Consider the following 12,826-nt stretch of genomic DNA (forward strand, 5'->3'; position numbering starts at 1 on the left):
GCTAAAAATTAAGAAAAACGCACTCACAAGTGGGGTTTAGGGCCCTAAAAATACTAGAAGACAAATGTATTCATCTCCGATCACTACCTGGTCTTATTATAAACCAGATTGCCTGGTCACTTATATAATGGGAGCTCTCTATATAGAATATTTACAGAAATATGGCAGATTCAATTACGTACCCCACAAAAAGTATCATCATATCTTTAAGACCCTGAATGGAAATGAAGCACAGGTAGCACAGGTCTGCAACTTGGTAAATAGTTTCATTAATTCAATCACTACAAACATGTGAAGTGTCATCTTGTTGTTATTTGTGCATCATTCTCTTGTTTCAATCCCAAATCATCCATTTTTAATGCCCTCGAATTTGTTGTTTTTGCTGTTACTTGTACTCTACAGTTCACAAATAATTATATACTTGACGATGAGAGTAATTTAAGATCAGATGCAGCACTCTCCTATTCATATGTTTGTCATGACTGATATTGGGTGTATTGTCTGTTTACTGTTGCATTTCTGACAGTCTCTATGTCAGTATTTTATAATTTTCCATAGATCATGTATACACCAGTATTTTAAAATACATATATAATTTACATGGATTAAAGTTTTCCGTCGCTACGACGGATTTCCGTCAACTGGGAGCGCTAAAGGTCAATAATGAGAGTGATGCAGATCCGAGGAAAAGGGGGGGGGGGGGGGGGGGGGTGGAGGCCCATAGGTCTGACACCGATGTGCTTTAGAACTTCACCAAGCTGCTGTGATTGCCTGTTGTTGAACCCTTTCTTGTGCTATGTTTGAGTATATGTAAAGGAATAAGTTGTTGCGCTAGATAGGCCTAAATAAATAAATACAGCCTACACTACTGTCTAGTCCCGGGGAGGCTCGGCGTAGGCAGCAAGCCGCGGTGCTCGGCTTGAGTTTCGTTTCTATCGGCGGCTTCAGCCCGACTTTGCACGCTCGTAACTCAGCCAGGGGAGGTCCCAGCCTCTCCAAACTTGGCAGCCAGTGACCTCTGCCCTCTCCCCAACGAACCAGTGCTGCCAGGGCAGGCCAGCCCCGCGCCTCGGGACACGATTCACCCCGAGGCGTGCCGCGGCGCTCCGCATCAGTTTCCTTTTAACAGCGGCTCCACTGATGAAACAATCTGGCTGTCCTATTACTAGGCAACTACTTGCCTACTACTAATACTAGGCCTATTGTTGTAGTAGTAGTAATAATAATAATGATATTTGCCTATTGAAAGGCGATCAGGTGAAAAATTTAAACAGCCCTGTTGAAGCCGCAGCAAGATCTATGCTATTAAGCCTTTTGTAGGTTAAACAGGCTTCGGCAGACAATGTTCTGGAAAGGCTGTGTTTTTCTTTGGTTTGATTAGCCTACGATTTAATCTTTAAACATTATGGTTTCTGCAGTTCGCTTAAACATTGGAGGCTGCAGAGTCGGGCTGCAAGATTTCCCGACACTTGTTTAAGATGCCAAACTTCATAGTCAGGAGAAAATAATTCCACAGTATTTAGTGCCTCGTCAGTCTCAAAAATTAATAGTGAAGGACCAACGCGAATTAAGTGCCAAAAAAAATATCTCGTAGGCCTATATTTTACATTTTCAAAAAAGTCCGGAATTGGAAGTCGGTCAGTGGAGTGTAATGAAGTGTCTCATTCACTAAGCACAAAAGGTTGGAAAACAGTGGAGAAAACAGCTATTGCTTAAATAGGCTACTAATGGTTTACATTAGTAATTTAATGTATGTGACAAATTCATTGATTTAAATAGATAAAGAAGCGAATACTTCAGCTCAAAATTCAGGAAAGTGGCTCCGGTGTCGCAAGTGCACAAGAACAGTTATTTGAAAGTTAACCTAATGAATTTGCGCGTGCGATTTCATGAAGAACCGGGACAATTGGCATTCGGTGAAAGATTCACACCTATGACTCATTCGTGCGCGCCCTCTCGCCCACTGTTGCTTCATTTTCCCGATTTACACGCGTGTCTGAAGATGGAGTTTTCAGAAATCTCCACTCTGCCCAGAGTTTGCGAAAGTAGCTGTTTTCAGTGACTGAAACCTCCGTATAGGAAATTTTGTAATCCAAAGAGACACACGAGAGAGACACACACGGGAGAGAGAGAGACACATGAGAGGTGCAACCGAATAAATAAATATGCGTCTTTTTTATCTGGCTACATGTAGGCTATCACTGCGCAAAGCCTCTAATGTTGAAATGGTAGTAATATTTGTTAAAATAATAGTAGGCTAATTTCCACATTAATTGGTAAAATGGCCCAAGGGATGTGATGGGGGGATGGCTGTTTTATAAGGGGGATGATTTGAGATTATTTCAGAAGGGGGATGCCTCCCCCACATCCCCCCTCAACTCGAGTACTGCGTATAAGGCCATATTTCACCTGACATAGGCCCTTCGATTTCCATCACTAGAGCGCGTCAAATTACTTTCGGTTTTGCCAGCATGGACGCGCTTCTTTTAAATGAAGGCACAGATGTGTCAGACATCGACAAAATGGTAAAAGAATAAGTGGAGATGGGCTTGGCTAAATGAAATGGGCGATAATGGCAAGCTGCTGCTGCTGTGCCAAGGAAAAAGAAACAAAAACAGGCATCAGGTGTTGCCAAACTAGATGCCTTTGGCTTCACTGCGAAGAAGCAGAAAAAGTGAACTTTCACTTTACTTTTCTTGTTTCCTGGCTTTATTTCAACAGATTTTCTTATTTTTCTTTCTGTTCCACTCTTTTTTGAAAACATGGTTCAAGTTCGACTGCACTTGCACTTTTCTCTTAACCACTGCTGTGCATTAATAAAGTATTGTTGAAATAAATTTGCACTTTGTGCTGAAAACTTGATGTTTCATCATGAATACCCAGTAATGACAATGGTAAAGTCTTGCCTTAGCTTTAGTCATTGTTAAAATTATGTAAATATACTATAAGTAGGGGCCAAGGGGATAATGGACAACACGGCGTTTAAAATTTGACACATCGCTGACGTGGTAGGGGCCAACGACATGGAGCGCTTTTTTTTTTTCAGTCAGATGATTTTTTTTTTTTTGCTTTAATCCATGAATTTATATAACTTTATTTAATATTTCCTTTCTGTTTTTATCTAAATACTAGTGCTGTCAAGCGATTAAAATATTTAATCACGATTAGTGTCGCGACTGTCATAGTTAACTCGCGATTAATCGCAATTTAATCGCACATTTTTGTCACATGAAAAACCATTGTAATTCTCTTATCAGCATAAAAAAGTGAATGGGCTTGCTCACCCTTCGAACTACGGGGGTACTCGGGGGATCCGATCTCCCCTGAAACAGACATGAGATCCCTTGAAAACATGATTTGGGAAATGTTGGGGGGGTGTCTCAAATATTGGCAAAATGATGTTTATTGACATAGCAATCGTGTGTAATGGGAAGCATTTGCATATCCGAAGTGAGCACGCGATGTAGATCCGCGCTCTGAGACGAGCGCAAGCACCCCCCCAAGGGAAAAAAAGGGACCCCCCCGAAAATATCGGCATAGTTCGAACACTGGTTGTACCAATTTTTTTTTTTTTTTTTTTTTTTATTGCAGAGCATAACACGTCTTGTCACAGCCACTGCAAAGTCGGGCTGGAGCCGCCGATGGGAAAACGAAACCTAAGCCGAGCACCGTGGCTCTTCGGGGGAGGGCAGAGGACTCTGGCTGTGCGGGGCGAGATTAACGCTCTGTGACATGATGTAGGTTTTTCATAAGCTTTTGAAACTGCCAGGAACTTGGAACAGAGACTTTGCTTAGAAAAACGCTATCGTTTTTCTAAGCAAAGTCTCTGTTCCAAGTTCCTGGCAGTTTCAAAAGCTTATGAAAAACCTACATCATGTCACAGAGCGTTCATCTCGCGATAAAAAAATTATCGCCGTTAAAATTGAGTCAAGTTAACACGTTAATAACGCGACATTTTTGACAGCACTACTAAATACACAACAAATTCGAGGGCATTAAAAATGGATGATTTGGGATTGAAAAAAGAGAATGATGCACAAATAAGAAGACGACACTTCACATGTTTGTAGTGATTGAATTAATGAAACTATTTACCAAGTTGCAGACCTGTGCTTCATTTCCATTCAGGGTCATAAAGATGAGATTTTTTTGAACTTTTTGTGGGGTACATAATTGAATCTGCCATATTTCTGTAAATATTCTATATAGAGAGCTCCCATTATATAAGTGACCAGGCAATCTGGTTTATAATAAGAGCAGGTAGTGATCGGAGATGAATACATTTGTTTTCTAGTATTTTTAGGGCCCTAAACCCCACTTGCGAGTGTGTTTTTCTTAATTTTTAGCATTTTTAGGAAGTATCTATGGCCAGGATTTTCTAGATAGATGGCTCTGTGTTTTCCTATCAGATTAGCAACATGTAGAGAGTTAATTTACCAAATTTTAAACCTCTGTGTAGCCTAGAAGCTGAGAAAAATGCATTTAAAATCGCAAAAATCCCTGGCGAGGATTTAGGGGGTACATTCTGGTCTAATTTAGTAATTTCTCAAAATGGCATTAAATAAACCTCTGGGTCTAGAAAGCTGAAATTTTTGAAAACTGATTTAGATTTACATATATTTTCATCAGTAACTTCCACCATTTAAAATAAAAACATTGCTGCAACCAATTTTCTATATATTGAGTCTTTTTGGCTTGGACTTACCCGTTTGACCCATTGCACGGGTTTGGTGTCTAAGGTTTCCTCTCTAGCTTTGTACAAGACTAAATGAGAGAATACAAGTTTGATAAAATGGCAGAAACGGTGTGAATTTCAACAATAATCAACATACGAATGAAAGGAACTATATTATATTATCATCCAACTCATGTTCAAGCTGATTATAGGAAAAGAATCTACAATTACCCAGTGTGAAGCAAAGTTCTTTTTTTTTTTTTCCATCCTGAAGATATCCTAAACAACACTTCCTGAAAATGCTTTATTTTTCTTATCCCACAGTAGTTTGCCAACGATTAAAATCTCATCTCATTATCTGTAGCCGCTTTATCCTGTTCTACAGGGTCGCAGGCAAGCTGGAGCCTATCCCAGCTGACTACAGGCGAAAGGCGGGGTACACCCTGGACAAGTCGCCAGGTCATCACAGGGCTGACACATAGACACAGACAACCATTCACACTCACATTCACACCTACGGTCAATTTAGAGTCACCAGTTAACCTAACCTGCATGTCTTTGGACTGTGGGGGAAACCGGAGCACCCGGAGGAAACCCACGCGGACACGGGGAGAACATGCAAACTCCGCACAGAAAGGCCCTCGCCGGCCACGGGGCTCAAACCCGGACCTTCTTGCTGTGAGGCGACAGCGCTAACCACTACACCACCATGCCACCCATGATTAAAATTGTATTTATTAATTAAACTTAATGCTGATGTACATTTTATCCATTTGTAGTTACGTTTAATGTTGTGGAACTTCCATGAAACAAGTTAGTTCCTCTTGTCACATTTGAACAAATTTAAACAGTCCTACCCTCATCCCCCCCCCCCCCCCCCCCTTAAATTAATAAGATATTAAGAGCATGTTGCAGGGAAACCAAAACGCATAAAGGTACAGCTTTATCCTTTAAATGTTCCCAAATGCTGACCCTGGAGACTTCTTCCAAAAATCATAAATCTCCTTACAGCAAGATTCACAAGATTAGTAATTATATAATCTTGTTTTATTCTATCCACATTCACTGGATATGAGCAATCACGTGCTGTGATTGGCTACTCTACTACTAGGATATCAGCTCATATACCATGCACAGAGAAAAACAAAATGGCAGAGCACATCAAGTCACGTATCACTTTTTATCAAGTATTTAAAAGAAACAGAAATAGCTAAAAGAATCTTGTATTTCCCCCTCAACCCCCCACCCCCGGGGAAAAAAAAAATCTCCTGTTCCACACTCCAGCCCAGTCGGTGGCAGTAATACACCTTTAAGTTGGTTTGCCAACTGCCAAAAAAAAACCTAACGAAGAAGAAAATAGCGGAGCGTGCTGCTGAGCCACCAAAGGACAAACTCAGACAAACACACACACCAAAAAAAAAAAAAAGCAACAAAATATGGAATGAAAGTATTTAACAGTAAGAATTTTTCCCCCCCAAGAATAATTATAGCGTTTTTCACAATTTGCTACTCTTATTTCACCGGTTTGTTTACATTCTAAACAGAAATGATTTTGTTGGACGTCTTGTATAAATTTTTATTTATCGAATTTGCAAAAAAATTAAAAATGCTCCGTTTCTCAAAATCTAGTGAATGCGTGGAATAACTTTTATTCTATCCACAATCTCGTCGTACATGGCTCATAGACAACTTAGCGCTATGCACCTCATCGGCTATCGGCTCATGTACAACTCGATTTCGTGGAATAACTGTTAAATATAGCAACACGTGGTTTTTTTTTTTAAAAGTCTAGTTATTCATTCATTGTTCTATACATCACAGAATACAATGACACTAGTCGTTTTAATTTAACATTTAAATTGGACAAATTTTACAAGCTTAGTTTTTATCTTTTTATTTGAAGAAGCTGCAGAAGGATACAAGCCAAAAATAGCTCATGCTGTTCATATTCTACTTTCCTAATTAGTTCAGCCATCGACACCACTGTTTGTGCATAAAAATTTGCAACTTTTGAAAAAAAAAAAATTTTTATGCCTCCAGCATCATGATGCAACTGACACTCGGTGCTAAAAGCAAGCACCAGCGACTCCTGTTTCAAACAGGAAGCAGAATTTATGCGTGGCCCTGGGTGTGTGTAACTGGCCTGTGGTCCAGCTGGCTGTTTTGTCTGAGTCCTGTGCTTTATCAGCAGGCAGCAGTGCACCGTGCTAGTGTGTGAGGACAGAAGATGCCCTCATACATGCAGCCGGACAATAAACAGGTTTTAGTCTCACACCAGTGCACAGTAGGCTCTTAGTTGCATACGTTATCAACAGTGGATCAATAGTGCTTCAAATGAATATGCAGCTTGAAATTAAGTTAGAACCTGCAAAAGAACTGAGAAGGCAGATTTATAAAAAGGAACGAAAAACACCTTTGTCGTCACACGTAGCATATTTGCATAATCACTGATGGCAAAATCTGGAACGGAGCTACGACGGTGATGCTCTCTGCACCGCCGGTTTAATGCATATTAATGAGTCGTGAGAGAAAAGTGATTTATGAGCTTTTAGCGGTGAATGTGATCGGGCGTCGTGTTGTGCTGTGCAGGGTGAACCCAGAGAAGCTGACGTGCGTGCGGCAGAAACTGGAGGCCTTCCTGGCCCAGGAGAAGGAGCAGAAGGAAAGAGCTCAGAGGGTGAGTGCCGGTCCCACACTGCCTCTGATCTATCAGTCTTTAATCCGCCTCATTACACTACAGTTCTGGCACGGCTGGTAGGGATTTGAGTTGAAGTAGTTGTGCCTTGTGATGGTCGCTTGAGGGATTTCTTGCTAAGCTTGATTTTGGAGAGAATGCGGTGCTAAAACCAAAGAACAGCCATGTTTGTTTTCAGGTGTTGTGAGATGCTGCCCATACCTGGTGGTGGTCTCTGCTTATATATATCTACCTAATATATGCATTTATTTTTTTTACGCCTGCAGTGTTTCGTGTCTTACCTTCGCTCCGTCTTTCTGATGAAGAACAAAGACGTCTTTGATGTGTTTCAGCTGAAGCTCCCAGAATATGCCACGTGAGTAGATTCTTAAAACAAATTAGGAATCCAGATTAATAGTAATAGCCCAAACAGGACTTCTTCACTTTTTTAAATAAATTAAAAACAACCATGACGGATTCTCTTACAAGTTTTATTTCTAGCTTTGAGAGCATATTTAAGCACCTAATCATTTAGCATCGATGCTCAACACAACATCAGGGACAATGAATGTGGACAGGATGATAAGGTGCCATTACTACTTCAGGATTTATAACATAGTAATTATAGTAATATTAGTGAGACTTAACTACAGTTTTGCTAACAAACTACCAACGTGACATTTAAAGTGCATATCACGGGTAAATTCAGGAGCAAAATCAATGTAATTCTCCTATTTTATATTAAACTTTTGGTCAAATATCTGTAACATTCTGCATTCTCTGCGAATTTTTTTTTTTTTTACCTTGCGCAATACCAGAAAAATTCAGTTGAAATCAAGCCATTTGAGGCGAATTGGTCCGCCTCTGAAAAAACTTGGCATTTGGATTTCCCGGCAAACATTGATTTTCGTGACGTCGCGTGCGGGACGCCTCCCTCTGAATCCTACGTCAGCGCTGGTTTGTTTATGAGAAAACGACCTGGTGGTTTTCTGCAAATTTCTTCAACATTATCGTGTAATTATTAAAATGGTTAACAGATGTATCGTAGGAGGGTGTAGGAACACCAGTCTTGATGGGATTAGTACTCATCGTTTCCCAAAAGACCGGACAATGAGAGAGAAATGGGAGCGCTTGGTGTACACAGGCTGTGCACTGAAACCATGCAAAGCTCGTGCAGCCTGCTGGTGCTTCCGCAGGTAACGTCACGAATCTGGCTCCAGACTCCCTTGGGATTTTTCCAGATGCGTTTTATTTTATTTTTTTCTGCTGTAGACAGATGGCTTTGTGCAAAATTACCCTTCTGGATGAGTGTGTAAAGGGACATACTTTCAGATAAAAAAACAAATTGGTCCAGAATATGCACTTTAACGTTTACAGAAAAAGCAACACAAAAAAATGTCATGCTATAGTGAGGGTTTTTTTTGGTTAAAAAATTTAAAACTTATCGGTGGCCTTCTGATCTGTGCACAAACCTTTCACCACTGAGCCACCAATGTACTCAGAACAAAATAATTATTGTATCGGGGAGAAAAATACTCCAAACATGATGTTCCTGAGCTGCTCTAAATAGCCATAATAATCCTGGATAAATAGCTCTCCGTGACAGGTGAGCACGCATAGACTCGGATATGTCCTTATAATCATTGTGCCTGAATGCAGTACAGCGTCTCTATTTCACCCCTATACGTCTGATACGGCTTCACATAGAGCCGCAGGAGTCGAAACACAGGAGCTTTTCATCAGTGCTGTGGTATAATAAGGAATAGGGTTTGTTAATTGTGCTCCTGTTGTGTTTTGTTATTGTAAAATATACTGCAGTGTAGTTAATCGCCACCTTTTTTGTTCTACTCTTGCCTTCAGTATGTGTATTAAAGCGATTAACCAGGAAATTTTGAAATTACGGGGTTATGAAATGTCATTATACGTTAATACAAGATGTTCTCGACAAAAAGTTAAGTGTACTTTAGCTTAAAAAACATGTTAAAGTTGTAACATCAGTCCATTGGGCCGTTTCCCTGGGCGCGGCCATACTGGATTAGCCAGGTATATGGATGTATTAGGAGACGAAAACGAGGGTGGCCCTGCGTGACGTAGGATTCCACACGACAACATACCATATCACGCATCAAATGGATGAAAGGTATGCAGGTAATTGTGTGGATATTTTTTTTTAAAGAAATCGACTGGCAATAAACTAGCCACTACTTTATTTTGATTCCTTTTCTAATATTGCCTTGGCATAATTTTTGTGGAAAAATGCAAACAAATTAACCAAGAAGTCACACTGCGCCATAATATTATACTATAGTCTAGTTATCACAACAGAAGGACTCTCAGGCACGCTCTGGACCGTGCACGCGCCGAACTGACTCTCGCGCGCCATGAATGACCCACACCTGCATGGGATTATGGCACAATCAGCACGCCCAAATAAAAACTCGGAATGCAGACTGACTTTGCGAAGTATTGCGTTGTTGTGACCCATTACTGGGCCTTGTTTCCTGACTGATTTCCTGGTTTCTGATTCCTCATTTTTGACCCTGCTTCTGTCTACGATATTCTGTTTGTGCCTCACTCTACCTTTTGCCTGTGTTACCGTTCATGATATACAGTTAGGTCCATATATATTTGGACACTGCCACAAGTTTTGTTTTTTTACCTGTTTACTGAAACATATTCAAGTTATAGTTATATAATGAATATGGACATAAAGTCCAGACTTTCAGCTTTCATTTGAGGGTATCCACATTAAGATTGGATGAAGGGTTTAGGAGTTTCAGCTCCTTAACATGTGCCACCCTGTTTTTAAAGGGACCAAAAGTAATTGGACAGTTGACTCAAAGGCTATTTCATGGGCAGGTGTGGGCAATTCCTTCGTTATGTCATTCTCAATTAAGCAGATAAAAGGCCTGGAGTTGATTTGAGGTGTGGTGCTTGCATTTGGAAGATTTTGCTGTGAAGAAGACATGCGGTCAAAGGAGCTCTCCATGCAGGTGAAACAAGCCATCCTTAAGCTGCGAAAACAGAAAAAACCCATCCGAGAAATTGCTGCAATATTAGGAGTGGCAAAATCTACAGTTTGGTACATCCTGAGAAAGAAAGAAAGCACTGGTGAACTCAATGCAAAAAGACCTGGACACCCACAGACGACAACAGTGGTGGATGATCGCAGAATAATTTCCATGGTGAAGAGAAACCCCTTCACAACAGCCAACCAAGTGAACAACACTCTCCAGGAGGTAGGCGTATCAATATCCAAATCTACCATAAAGAGAAGACTGCATGAAAGTAAATACAGAGGGTTCACTGCACGGTGCAAGCCACTCATAAGCCTCAAGAATAAAAAGGCTAGATTGGACTTAGCTAAAAAAACTTCTAAAAAAGCCAGCACAGTTCTGGAAGAACATTCTTTGGACAGATGAAACCAAGATCAACCTCTACCAGAATGATGGAAAGAAAAAAGTATGGTGAAGGCGTGGTACAGCTCATGATCCAAAGCATACCACATCATCTGTAAAACACGACGGAGGCAGTGTGATGGCTTGGGCATGCATGGCTGCCAGTGGCACTGGGTCACTAGTGTTTATTGATGTGACACAGGACAGAAGCAGCCGGATGAATTCTGAGGTATTCAGAGACATACTGTGTGCTCAAATCCAGCCAAACTGATTGGTCGGCGTTTCATAATACAGATGGACAATGACCCAAAACATAAAGCCAAAGCAACCCAGGAGTTTATTAAAGCAAAGAAGTGGAATATTCTTGAATGGCCAAGTCAATCACCTGATCTCAACCCAATTGAGCATGCATTTCACTTGTTAAAGACTAAACTTCAGACAGAAAGGCCCACAAACAAACAGCAACTGAAAACCACTGCAGTAAAGGCCTGGCAGAGCATTAAAAAGGAGGAAACACAGCGTCTGGTGATGTCCATGAGTTCAAGACTTCAGACAATCGTTGCCAACAAAGGGTTTTCAACCAAGTATTAGAAATGAATGTTTTATTTACAATTATTTAATTTGTCCAATTACGTTTGAACCCCTGAAATGAAGGGATTGTGTTTAAAAAATGCTTTAGTTCCTCACATTTTTTATGCAATCATTTTGTTCAACCTACTGAATTAAAGCTGAAAGTCTGAACTTCAACTGCATCTGAATTGTTTTGTTCAAAATTCATTGTGGTTCTAAAATTAGAAAAATGTTGTCTCTGTCCAAATATTTATGGACCTAACTGTATGCCTGCCGACTTGGACTGTTTGCCTGTTTGCACTTTTCTTTATAATAAAGATCTTCTGCACTTGCATCCATCTCCAACCATCCCTGACAGAATACTTTACCCCCACTGACAGAATGCTTTACTCTGCTGGTACTAGTGTAGCATGCACTTGTACACTTCCCCTGTGCTCGTGGAAAATGACATCACGCATGATGGCGTTATGGCGGCCTCCCTGACAAAAAATAGTCCTGTCTGTTTTTATCACTTTTTTGGTTATATCGTTAAGAACAAATTCAACGTGCAGCTTTTTTTTTTTTAAATAAAGGACAGATGTAAGGACTGACTTTTAGCTCAATTTGTTTATTTGCGAGATATTTTCTTTTAAGTGAGTGTCTTTTGTAGGTCTCTGGGTCTGGCTGTTCCCCCACGAGTTCGTTTCCTGAATAAAGCTCAGAAACAGAAGGACGAGGTGATGCAAGAGATCAGCACTGCAGCTGGCGCTGACTCTGATGAGGAACTAAAGCGCTTTAAAGCCCAGTTCAGAAGAGACCAAAGCAGCAACCATGACTGTCAGTCTGAAGAGGAGGAGAGTGACGTGGAAGAAGAGCAGGTGAAGTTTGGAGGCCAGCTCTGCAGTGCTGATGATGAGGATGAAGATCTGGACCTGCTGACAGTTAAACGGAAGGATGTGTTTAATGTCCGTGAAGACAGGGAGAAGGAAGGAGAGGTGATTGATATAAAGACTGCACTCACATCCTCTGTGTTGTTTACTATACAGAGTGTTTGAAAATTCAGGAACCAGTGCTGATAACCCTTAGGTTTTACATATTTATCATGTAAATCATAAATACCAAATTAAGTGTGTGTACTTTTACTTTCATTGGTTCCTGACTTTTCAGACAACCTTGAGATTGCACACACCTTAAAGGAAAGCTCTGAGTTTTTTTTTTTTTTAAACCTGAGCTGTATTTTCCCATCTCTTTGAGACAAAAACAATTGAAATCAGTTCGTTATTGAGTTAGAACGCTATAACTGGCAACCGCAAAACGGCTATACAGTGTAATCTGACAAGGCAAACATCAGTGTCAAAGTAAACCGTTTGTTTTCACCACTTACAGGCTCATAACATTTTATTTTAATGTCGAACAACATGGGAAGGATCCCTACAGAGATGCACCTGTGTCTGTTTACCTCAATACCTATAATTGAAATTGTAGAAAATGACTGTCTGTTTCTGCAGTCAGTGATTTACCTCCTTCTTC

The 12,826-nt window shown here is 40.5% G+C and overlaps 1 protein-coding gene across 2 annotated transcripts in view; it reads left to right on the forward strand.

The window, feature by feature from the left end:
• Positions 1 to 12,826, forward strand: part of ddx10 (DEAD (Asp-Glu-Ala-Asp) box polypeptide 10) — a 112,889-nt gene that overhangs the window by 56,727 nt on the left and 43,336 nt on the right. For both annotated transcript variants that reach the window (XM_060936161.1, XM_060936162.1), the window contains exons 11-13: positions 7,265 to 7,352; positions 7,637 to 7,725; positions 11,967 to 12,291. In XM_060936161.1, the coding sequence (XP_060792144.1) occupies positions 7,265 to 7,352; positions 7,637 to 7,725; positions 11,967 to 12,291 (502 nt within the window). The remainder of the gene's footprint in view (positions 1 to 7,264; positions 7,353 to 7,636; positions 7,726 to 11,966; positions 12,292 to 12,826) is intronic.

This window comes from Neoarius graeffei, chromosome 12 (genome assembly GCF_027579695.1).
Source record: "Neoarius graeffei isolate fNeoGra1 chromosome 12, fNeoGra1.pri, whole genome shotgun sequence".
Taxonomy (NCBI): Eukaryota; Metazoa; Chordata; class Actinopteri; order Siluriformes; family Ariidae; genus Neoarius; species Neoarius graeffei.